This window comes from Saccostrea echinata, unplaced genomic scaffold, assembly GCF_033153115.1.
Source record: "Saccostrea echinata isolate AGI-Se365-2 ecotype Australia unplaced genomic scaffold, CSIRO_AGI_Sech_v1 ptg000001l, whole genome shotgun sequence".
NCBI classification, from domain to species: Eukaryota; Metazoa; Mollusca; class Bivalvia; order Ostreida; family Ostreidae; genus Saccostrea; species Saccostrea echinata.
Window position 1 is genome coordinate 26,547,874 of NW_026889750.1, and position 12,742 is coordinate 26,560,615.

General features: G+C 33.4%; 1 protein-coding gene across 1 annotated transcript in view; it reads left to right on the forward strand.

The window, feature by feature from the left end:
• Positions 1 to 12,742, forward strand: part of LOC133196319 (uncharacterized) — a 134,558-nt gene that overhangs the window by 94,755 nt on the left and 27,061 nt on the right. The window contains exons 31-35 of the mRNA XM_061332231.1: positions 2,309 to 2,472; positions 2,680 to 2,824; positions 3,236 to 3,408; positions 9,298 to 9,454; positions 10,764 to 10,942. Of these exons, the coding sequence (XP_061188215.1) occupies positions 2,309 to 2,472; positions 2,680 to 2,824; positions 3,236 to 3,408; positions 9,298 to 9,454; positions 10,764 to 10,942 (818 nt within the window). The remainder of the gene's footprint in view (positions 1 to 2,308; positions 2,473 to 2,679; positions 2,825 to 3,235; positions 3,409 to 9,297; positions 9,455 to 10,763; positions 10,943 to 12,742) is intronic.

The window sequence follows — 12,742 nt, forward strand, 5'->3', positions numbered from 1 at the left end:
GTTAAGCCAAAGCGTATGGGAAAGCTTCCTTATGTACTGTAGTTTCTTTAAATTAGGGCTTGCTTTATATTTTGTTGAGTCGCCCACGTGTCGCAGTGGTTAGAGCGTTTGCTCTAGAGTCACCGTATAAGGAGTTGATCCTTACGTCGCGGATTCGAATCCCACTATGGGACGTGGAGACCGGTCCTTCGGATGAGACCGTATAAACCGAGGTCACGTGTCGCATTAGATGCTGGCACGAAAAAAATCCCTCGTTGCTCATTGACTCGAAGTGCCGAGCATAGGTCAAAATTTGCAGCTCTCCACCGGTGGCGTCTCCATATGAGTCTCGAGAGGGACGTTAAATAACAATAAACAAACAAACAAATTTATATTGTTCATCCTTACTCATTGTTTTTATATGAAAAGCGGCCACAATGTTTTGTTGACATATCTATCGTGCATGTATCCTATCATATATTCTTTCAGGTTTAACTTTTATTTTACCATATTGTGCGCTTATCTAGTTTTCAATTTTCGTGTTTTTCGTTTACAGTATCAGGTATTCAGTTTTTCCTGTGCATATTGATAGTTTTATTTTTCGAGCTTTTTACGAAAACATCGATCGAATTATTCGTGAAGACTTATATACATATTTGGAATATAATGAATCTTAATAAACCATTTTTCATAAAGCAACTGCATTAAATGAAGAACTTGAAGAGCCAGATAATGAATATGAAAGAAAAGTAAATTATTTAGCTTCAATGAATTAAAAAGTACGTAGATCTTCATATTTTATACATATCAAAGAAAACAAAATCTTATTTGAAATCATCGCCTCATTGAGAATTTGGCTGAAATTACCTTTGGAAATTTATATATTTGTTTATGTAAATAGGAAGTATAAAAAACTGTTTTAGCTGAATTTGTAAATGCATGTATCCTGTTTTAATGCTTTTTATGCCCCGTAATCGAAGATTCGGGGGCATATAGTTTTTGCCCTGTCCGTCCGTCTGTCTGTCTAGCTGTCTGTCTCTCTGTCTGGCTGTCCGCAAAAACTTTAACCTTGTCCATAACTTTTGATTGGTTGGAGGTAAGGCGTTCATATATTTCTTATGGCAAGACCTTTCTTTGGGTACAATCATATTTGACCTTTTGACCTTGACCTTGGAGTTTGACCCACTTTTGCAAAATTTTATGAGACTTTAACCTTGTCCATAACTATTGAACAGTTGGTGTTTGGGCTTTCAGACTTCACATGTGTAATCTTTGTGACAAGATTTTTCTTTAGATGCCAACACCTTTGACCCATTGACCTTGACCTTGAAGTTTGACCTACTTTAAAAAAAATAACCTTGGCCATAACTTTTGAGCAGTTGGTGCTATGGCTTTCATACTTCACATGTGTATTTCTTGTGACATGACCTTTCTTTGGATACATACAACTTTGACCCTTTAACCTTGACCTTGGAGTTTGACCTACTTTTGAAAAAACTTAAACCTTGGCCATAACTTTTGAACAGTTGAAGCTAGGGCATTCATTCTTCACATGTGTATGCCTTTTCAAAATACCTTTCATTGGATACCAACAATTTTGACCTTTTGACCTTGACCTGAGAGTTTGACCTACTTTAATTTTGAAAATCTTTAACCTTGGCCATAACTTTTTAACAGTTAGTGCTAGGGTTTTCATACTTCACATGTGTATTCCTTGTGACAAGGCGTTCCTTTGATACCAACATCTTTGACCCTTTGACCTTGACCCTTGAGTTTGACCTACTTTTGAAAAACTTTAATCTTGACCATAACTTTAAAACAATTGGTGCTAAGGCTTTCATACTTCACATGTGCATTCCTTGTGACAAGGTCTTCCTTTGGATACCAACAAATTTGACCCTTTGACCTTGACCTTGGAGTAAGACCTACTTTGGAAAAACTTTAACTTTGCCCCTAACATTTGAACGTTTGGTTCTAGGGCTTTCACATTTCATGAACACATGTATCACTTGTGACAAGACCTACCCTTGGGCACCATTTGACCTTAACTTTGACGTTTTACTTACTTTCAAAAAACTTTAACCTTCGCCATAACTTTACAACAGTTGGTGTAAGGGGGCCTTCATATTTCACAAGTATATTCCTTGAGACAAGACCTTTCTTTGGGTATCAACATTTTTTATCTCTTGACCTGGACTTTGACTTGCATTTGAGAAACTTTAACCTTCGCCATAAGCTACCATACGGGGGCATCAGTGTTTCACAAACACATCTTGTCAGTCTTAGGTTAAAGATATAAAAAATTTAATAAAACACTTATTCTTTACAGAATAAATCCATCAGCATTTGGTAATGCATATTTTGGTGAGGGAAATGGCTCTATTTGGATGGATAATGTTCACTGTTCTGGTACAGAGGCAAGAATTGAACAATGCCATCATAACGGGTGGGGACATCATAATTGTGGCCATCATGAAGATGCGTCTGTCATATGTCAAGCTGGATTGTGTAGGATCATTTTTTAAATTGATAATTGTTAATTGTGTGGTGGTATCTCCTTGTAACACTTTCCATATAAGCTTCGTTTATGTTGAGCTCTAAAATGCATCTAGAAATATAATAGTTTCAGATTCCAGAATGTTTTTATCTAATATTCATAAAATAAGTGAGAGTAGGTTTTTATGCTTACTTTTCACACAGTCAGTCCAGTGCGTCTTGTGGGAGGACAGACTCCATACGAGGGTAGAGTAGAGATATACCGTAATGGAGTATGGGGAACAGTTTGTGATGATGCTTGGGATGATTTAGATAGTGTGGTGGTTTGTCGGTCTCTGGGATATCCCACGTGCGTATATTCTTTTTTGTGTAGCCCAAATCGTCATGATTTAATTCCATGTCTTTGGTATAATCCATTAAATTATTGATTTAATCATCTTCTTATTGAATATCAAAATTTAGACTTTTCCTTGTTTGAGTTTAATGTACATGTTAAAAAGACTTCTTTAAAACAAATGTACCTTTGATCAATCAAGAGTAGAAACTTGCATAGGTTTATTTTTTAGTGTTAGTAGTAAATTGTCCTTTTGCATAGTTATATGACCAAAACAATCCTATTTTAGAATGAATTGTTATATCTTTTATAAAATTAATACAAAGTTCGTATTGTGTTCAATGTTGTTGATGTCCTGAGGTGTGTAATGAACTAGAAGTGTGTTATGACCTTGACGTAATGTTTGGTTCAAATATTGAATTTTAGACAAAACGCTCAGAGCTTTGGATCTGCATTCTTCGGTCAAGGATCGGGTCCTATTCTGTTAGACAATGTAAATTGCCGTGGATCAGAGACAAACATTGAGGAGTGTCCACATAATGGATGGCAAACTCATAATTGTGTCCATCAGGAAGATGCCTCTGTTAGATGTTCAGAGGGTAAAATGATTTTTAATTTTTAATTCGATTTCTTCATTCCAGGAACAACTCACAAAATAAAAAAAAACTATACATGTAGATACATGTTCATATACTTTCATCCACATTTTTGCATGAGACAATCAGGTGACCTTTTTTGCTACCTGTTTTTGTCCATTGTCATGCGTTTTGCGTCAATTTTTTTTTAAAAAACATTGTCAACTTTTTCTTAGGAAAAAAAATTGATATAAAATATCGAAGGGTAAAGGGGAAATAATAACGAATTTCATTATCTCTTCTTTCTGGAGCATTATAGATGCGGTCGAAGCTGTCAAAACTAATGCGATATTTTTATGTCCCCCTTTCGAAGAAGGGAGAGTATATTGCTTTGCTGCTGTCTGTCGGTCGGTCGTTCTGTCTGTCTGTCTGTCGGTCGGTCCACCAACAGTTTCCGTTCATTTTCTTCGCAGAGGTTCACAAACTGAAATAAAATTTGGTATACAGATTTATCATAAGAGTATCTAGGTCAAGTTCTGATTTGGGTACGATCGAGCAATTTTTGACAGAGTTATGCCCCATGGACTTACAAAAATTCCAATTATTTGCAGTTTCCATTCATTTTCTATTCAGAGGTTGCACATAATGAAATGAAATTTGGCATACAGATTTATCATAAACCCCTTGGACTTAGAAAAATTCCAATTATTTGCAGTTTCCGTTCATTTTCTTTGCAGAGGTTGTACAAACTGAAATGAAATTTGGTATACAGATTTATCATAAGAATATCTAGGTCAAGTTATGATTTGGGTACGATCGAGCAATTTTTGACAGAGTTATGCTCCTTGAACTTAGAGAAATTCCAATTATTTGCAGTTTCCGTTATTTTCTTGGCAGAGGTTGCACAAACTGAAATGAAATTTGTAATACAGATTTATCGTAAGAATATCTAGGCCAAGTTATGATATGGGTACGATCGAGCAATTTTTAACAGAGGAAGGTCCCATGGACTTAGAAAAAATTCAATTATTAGCAGTTTCCGTTCATTTTCTTCCCAGAGGTTGCACATACTGAAATGAGATTTGGTATACAGATTTATCACAAAAATATCTAGGTCAAGTTTTGATTTGGGTACGATCGAACAATTTTTAACAGAGTAATGCCCTCCCCCCCCCCCTTGGACTTAGAAAAATTTCAATTATTTGGGGGGGCATAAGTGTTTCACAAACATATCTTGTTTTTAATAAATTTTACCTATGGACATGTATATCTTCAAAGCAAACTGTTAACCCGATTATAAAAACAACGAGCTTCCTGGATTCCGGGTTCAGACTCCAAGGTTGGGTTTTGATATTTTGAAAATGAATTATTATATTTTTAAAAATCTTCTCTACTTATATATATCTTGCAGATAAGTTGTTATAATTATTATAATCAGCAGCTAACCTTCTTTAAGTATTATATAATTCGATCGAGTCGAGGGATCAAACTCCGGGTTTGACTAAGTTTACATTCAAATTTATCATACAGCTTTTCCTTTACTTTCAATTTAAACGCCCTTGAGGCAAACTGCATTAAAATGATAATGATTATCGAGTTCTCATCAAACTTCGAAATGTGTGCCTCTTGAGTTTTTTTTTTTCAAAGTGAGACTTAAGTGGTATTTATGGTGCTCAGATGACAAGCAAAGCCCATATGGGCCTCTTGGATTGGGTAATGAATTCGATCTTTGCTGCATTAGTTTAGAACTCTGAAATGCATGTAGCATTACTTGATGCAGTATTAAAAATAACGTTTTCATAATAAATTTAGCTTTAACCATTTAAACAAGTTTCACAGGTAATCTGCATTGATTTTCTGTAATGACACAATGTTTGACTTATTTTTATCTATCATAGAAGCATCGATAACAACGCACACCCTAACAACAGAGCAAGGAACAACTACAAAGACACAAGCTTCGACTACACCAGCCCCAAATACATCAACCATGACACAAAGTCCAACAGTTACTACCACGTTTCACTATCCTTCAACGATGAACATGACGCAAACTCAAACAGCATCTATCACAACACAAGCACCAGCGACAACGATTAAAACACCAGTTTCAACAGCAACGACAACCCCAGCGCAAAGCTCAAAAACTGTGACAACAACAGAAGTTTCAAAGATAACAACCACAACAACATCTGCAACAATGACACAAGGTCTGATATCAACAATCACAAGACAGGCTCTTACAACGGCAAAAACCAGAACACAATCTCCAACAACGGCAACTATGACACTGACTCCAACGAAAACCACAACACAAAAGTCTACAACTACCACAACGACACAATCTCCAATTACATCGAAAAACACAATAAATAACACACAAACTCAGACAGCAAATACCACAGCCCAAGCACCACCGAAACCCACAATGCAGTCTTCAACAAAGACAACTCGTACGACACAATTTCCATTGACAACAAACATTACACAAGCCCAAACAAAAACAACCGCAAGAAAACCTCAATCGACAACCACGACACAAGCTTCTACAACGACAACCACAACACGAGGTCCAACAATGATGTCATCCATAACACAATCTCCAACACCGACAACAACGTTGACGGAAGCTTTAACAACAACAACACAAGCTCCAATTTCCACAACTAGATTTACGTTCATGCCAAGTAAGATATGATGTTAATATTTATCAAATCGTGGTTTTCATCGTTAAATCTTAAAAAAAAACAGCAATAACACAAGCTCTAAAGTCCACAACTAGATCTACATTCATGCCAAGTAAGATATGATGTTAATCTTTATCGGTTTAAGTGATTAAATAAGCTTTAAGTTAAACATTTACGTTCAGAAAACAAACAAAAGAACATTTTATATATATATATATATATATATATATATAAATATATATATATATATATATATATATATATATATATATATATATATATATATATATATATATATATATATATATATATATATATTTCAAATCTTCCCAAGAATCACTGCGCTAGAAAGGGTAAACTTAGGTGGAAGCTTTCTTAAGGAAGTGTAGATTCGAACATTTTCAAATCATAACCCCCGGGTCAGGGAGGGGGCACAATAAGAGATCAAAGCTTTACATTGAAATATATTAGAGTTTTTAAAATCTTTTAAAGAACCATTAGAGTAGGAAAAAAATGACACTTATATGAAGGCTTCCTGAGGAATTATAGATTCTCAAGTGTTCAAATCATGACTTCAAGAAGTAGGGTAGAGCTACAATAAGGGATAAAGGAGCACATTGAAATATGTAGGAAAATCTTTTTTCTCACGAACCACTCGACTAAAAAATATGAAACTTATTTGGAAGCATTCAGACATAATGTAGAATTTAAAATTCTCATCAGGGATCCCGGGTTGGTGACGCCACAAAAAAGGATCAAATTTTTGCATTGCAATATATATATATAAGATTAATCTTTAAAAATCTTCTATTCAAGAATCACTGAAACAGAAAAGAAAAAACTTAGGTGAAGGCTTCCAGAGGGAGTATAGATTTTAAACTGTACAACTTAGGCCCCTGCAGGTATGGTGGGCCACGATAGGGGATCAAAGTTTCGCATGCAACTATGAAATATATATATATATATATATATATATATATATATATATATATATATATATATATATATATATATATATATATATATATATATATATATATATATATATATATATATATATATAACTATGTAAGTTTTTTAAAAAGCTTCCAAAGAAACTCATTAAAATCATTCATTGCACACATTCCCATGTTGTTTGAATTTTTTTCTTCAAATTATGAAATCCAGGTTAGAGATGGCTTATATCAGGATTAAATTTTATATAATGCATGTATACAGGAAAAGGATTTTCTTCTCCATAATTTCAAGGCAATGTAAGTGATTTTAATACTGAAGCATCCCCACTGTGTATTGATTCAGAGACCCCCTAGAGTAAGGAAGGGGCCATAAATAGCCTACATTCTGTATTGCATCTTTCAATTTGAAGAACAGGGCTAAAGAACTCAGGTGAGCGTTGTGGCCGATGGGCCTTTTGTTTTTAATTTGTTTTACCACATTAAATTACATACCTTTTCTGATATTTTAATACAGAAACGTCAACAACAAGATTTTCACCTACAACAGAAACTTCCACAACTGAGAGAGTTACAAATGAAACGTTGATACCTAGTAAGATATGTGTTATGCAAATTCATATCATTTTTAAAGATGACATTTACTCGAGTTTTATTTGACAGACACATATTGCTTAAGCACGATGTCTTAAACCAATAATTGTTCTTAAATCATGACAAATTAACCATGTTAAATCAGAACTAATATTAAAATTCAATGTTTTCCTATTTGAAGAAAATATGCACGAACAATTATACAATTATGATGAAGCAAAGGAAATTTCCTCGAAAATTTTAATTTTTTCATTATTTTTACGAAATATTTAGTCTCTTGAGATATTATTTTGAAGTTTATTTTATTTTTGATCTTTATTTATTTTTTTTTTTTTGCAAATAATACGTTTGTTAAACTTCATGGGTTTTTTTCTCTTTTGACACTTGTTACTTTTCCTTATAAAGAAAATATTGATCACAGTTAGTGATTAAAAAATGAGGTATATTTTTAGAATTACTCCTGGGCTACTATCTTAAAAAGAAGGTTGTTGACTTGATTATTTTATGGGAATAATTACACTACAATCATAAGTCTACAATGAACAATATGTGGATTTTCATTCCAATAACCGTAATTTTTTATCATCTACATGTAAGTAAACGTCATCCTTAAAGCTTGAAACTAAATAATAACATTTTAAATTCAATACACAAAAAATCATTTTTGCACAGGCATTTCTTCACGTGAGTGAAAAATTCATATGAAATGAAAGGAATTTTTTATTAAACTACCGAGAATAGTGTATACGAATTGAAGCAATCAGTGGAATCCATTATCGCATCCCCAGTTTAAATTTTAACGGAGTCATCAATGACGCCTCAAAAAGAGGTTATTGTTCAATCCAACCCCAGCCCCCTTTGAAAATGTTAAAGTTTTATGTATACTCATCATTCTAATTAAACTTCTAAAAATAATGATAAAACATGAATTTGTTGATGTATTATTTTCATTTCTTGTTTAATTCTTTTAAGAAATTATACGAAGTGAATTAAACCAACAAAAGCAGGTCACGAGGTAAAATCAAAGCACTTTTTGATGAATCAAATCTTCTACAATATACATAAAAATAACATTCAAATCCGAATCCAAATCAGATTTTCCTTGTATACTGGAAAATAATTTAAACAAAAGAAATAGATATTTTAAAATGATATATTTTAAAATATATATTGCCTACATATGATAAATTGAACCCATGTTCCCTCTCGAAAAATAGCTCATCACTATACAGAGACTTGCACTCTACATGCTTCATTTAGAATTTTTTTTTTTTTTACTTTCAACTGAAAATTAAAAAATACAATCGTGCACATGTTTATTTTGCAATATATTATTAATCAGAGTTTGTATATAATTGAAGTATTTCTGACGCTTTTTTTTAATCTAAATCAGTAAGTGTATTTTCTCTGATTTATTTGTAAATGTTTTAATATATCTTACACCTAAAACTATATCTACTAGAAACAAATGTCCTGTACAAATTATCCATCTTTTCAGTTCAATAGAATGCTATCAAGATTCACGGTATGATGATAATGACGATATTGAGCTTCGCATGGTTACATGTATATACTAGTAATCGACGCATCAATAATCAATAGAAGAAAAGTTAAGAAGGTTATTGGAATTTTATTTGTCTGTTTCCTTTCTTCTCTCTTTCTTTATATAGACATTACAGTCCGACTTGTTGGTGGAAACACTCCCTATCAGGGTAGAGTGGAGGTTTTTTATAATGGAATATGGGGAACAGTTTGTGATGATTTTTATTCATTTAATGCTGATGGATCGAAAAACAGATTCTCTGAAGTAGTATGCCGTACTTTAGGCTTTCCCTGGTATGTTATTCAAGAATATGTTTGTCATTTTAAGTCAGATTGATTGCTTTATGTTCTTATCTAGCATGAATACTTGAATTAATCATACATTGTATATACATTACATATCACTTTAAAACTATGTTTTTTTGGTTTAAAAAAGCATAGTCTTCTATTTTGTACATTGCAAAAAGTTAGAAAAGGATTTTGTCAATCAGTAGTGAAACAACATGTAAGACGTGTTAGAGCAAGAAGCAACTATTTTGCTCATGTTTGCAATGGATATTCTGGTTGAAAAAATACTCTGCTGAGATGAAGATGATAATATAAAGACTATTAATGTATAAAAAGTTAATTCAGGTGTGTCTATATGAAATATATGGAGATTACGAACAGTATTCAAGCTCAGAAGTCCATTAAACAATACAAAATAGGAGCAGAGCAAACACGGACCTCCAAACATCAGAGGTGGGATCAGGTGCCATGGAGGAGTGAGCATCCCCTGCCGACCGGTCACACCCGCCGTGTGCTCCTTGTCATGATCGGGAAATAACGGAAAAATCCGTCGACAATTCAGTGTAAATAATGGCCTAACAATTAGTATGAAAAACATCAGTCAGCAATTGACTCAATGGTAAATTGTATTTGCTGACAAGGTCATTGTATCGACCATAGAACTTACGAAATGATGACTTTAAACGAGACAGCTGATATTCTTGTTTCATCAACTTATTTGTCAATAATTTACCTCGTTTTAGAAATTGTACATACGTAGAGCATGCTCTTGCGTATCGAATCAACTGAGAGATATATACCCTGTATGCAGGTGATGAAGGTATATTGCTGCATAAGTAAGGGAAGTTGACGATTGAAAAGTTAAAGTCATCACGTTTATCATAAAGCTTGGTTGTTAGATTACCATTAGCGTCTTTTTCAAGTAAAATATCCAAATATGAAACAGATGTGTCAGACTCTATGGTGTCTTTTATCTCAAGCTCACCAGGATATATCGTATCGACTTAAGAATGGAAATAGCCATTGTTAATTGACAATACGTCGTCGATATATATAAATGTCGAGTTGAAGGCCAAAGCAAGTGTTTTCTTCTTTTCACGTATAAGATTTTGGACAAATTCTGCTTCATATGAATACAAAAAAGGTCTGCTAATAACGGGGCGCAATTGGTACCCATGGGAATTCCAATAGATTGTTGGAAGACCTGGTCTCCAAAAACCACATAGATATTGTCAATCAGAAACTCAAGCATCTTTTTAATGTCAACTTCAGAGTACTTGTGTGTACAATCAATGTTTTTTAACATATTACTCAGGCAAACATCTGTGAGCTATTGCTGTGCACGTTATGGGCAAGGAACAGATCTTATCTGGCTAGATGATGTACGATGTAGTGGAAATGAAACAAATATAAAAGAGTGTTCACACATCGGTTGGGGTAACCATAACTGTGGACATCACGAGGATTTGTCTGTCGACTGTCTACCAGAGGAAGGTATGATCTTTGAAAACATGATTTATAAATAAAATTAAGTAGTATCTAAGTGCATATTTAATTTAATATAACATTGTCCTAAAGGAAAAACTGCTCTATATTTATTTTAAAGAATGTTATTGAGGAACTATAGGAAACAAAAATTTGTGATAGACGTACTTGCATTCATTCTCCTCAACTAATATTTTCACTCGATGCAACTTACCTTATCCCTAAAAATATTTTTGATTTTTTTTTTTCACAATGGAATTAGATACACGTTTTCATGTTTATAGAGCCAACAACAAGAGTGTCAATTACAACAGAAAGTCCCACTACCGAGAGAGTTACAAATGAAACGTTGATGCCAAGTAAGCTATCATGCTCATCTAAACTTTTTCAAGTGAAATCTTTGTGGCTTGAAACTAAATAAAAGCTTTCTAAAAGAATCTAAAAAAAATTTCACATCCACAGCTGTTTTGCACTGGATAATCAATACGGCAAAGAAAAAAAACACAGGTTTAGGTAGATTTTTTTCCAATCCCAAGAGAGTAATAAGTTATCAAAAACCATGTTAAGTCATCAATTTCTACACTTGGGGGGGGGGGGGGTGTACAACGTGTAGAAAAGCTGGAATATATTGAATTGTAATATAAACATACTTGATTGTCTACCGGTCACATATGACTTAAATTCCCATATCCGTTTTACTGAAAACCGCCTGGTGTGGTATGCTGCGCTATTAGGCCAAAGTTTTTTTTTCGTTTGGTTTACGATTCCGCCGACCCTAATTTTCACCAATCATGAAAATAAAAATAATGTCTTTTTCCGACATATTTTTCCGGATTTTTCTCAGCTGAACAGGTGGGTTTTAAATTTTAGAATGCATCTTAGTTGAATAAGCGCTTATAAATATATGAGACCTTTACAAACATTTAGGTGACCGTAAATAAACACATGTGCCGACCAAAAATGGCGGTTCTGTCATGTAACAGCTGTGTAACAAGGTAATTCTTCGCTGAAAGCAATGACATACACTTAAAGAACTTTTTCTGCATGGAAAAGTGAATAAAATCTTGGATGCATGATCCCTTTCTCCAATTGCAATGTCTCAATTGGCTAAATTCATACCGTAATATTGGAGAGTGTATGCCCAACCCTGATCGACCTAGCAGACACGGTTACACCTATAGATAATAGGGATTTATCAGTGCCTTCTCATGTACAATTGCCCAATTGAAAATGAGTTCAGTTTTTCCCAATTTGGCAGTATTTTTTGCCAATTGGTGAACAATGCTTTTATTTTTAATTATTTTGAAAAAAACACAAAGTAAAATTGTCAGACTGTCTGTAATTTTCATCTATTTAACTCATTTAGCAAAGCTACAGTCATAACACATGTTTAAAAACACTGTAAAAACATCGCCAGCTTTTAATCCGAATTTCCTCCTTTTTTCTTAAAATGATGATATTGTGTAATTATATAGATTTATTAAGTTATTTCCACATATTCAATTGATCTTTGAGTGAATGGTAAGGACTTTGGGCATTATTTCAAATAGAAAAATATATTTTCAATGCATTAATACATATTAAAAGAGGACTTTTAGAAAATGTGTACTTAGTATTTATGCAGGAGGTTTATAATCTCCAGAAACAGATACTATATGATCTAAATTGAAATCTCATACACACATGTACAACCCTACGTTGTATAACTGCTTTACACTCATTGAAGTCCAATTTACTTTCATTAGTCTATTATTCATAATTGATCTTGTATGATGAAGATGGATCATATTTAATTGTCGTTTGGTTGCC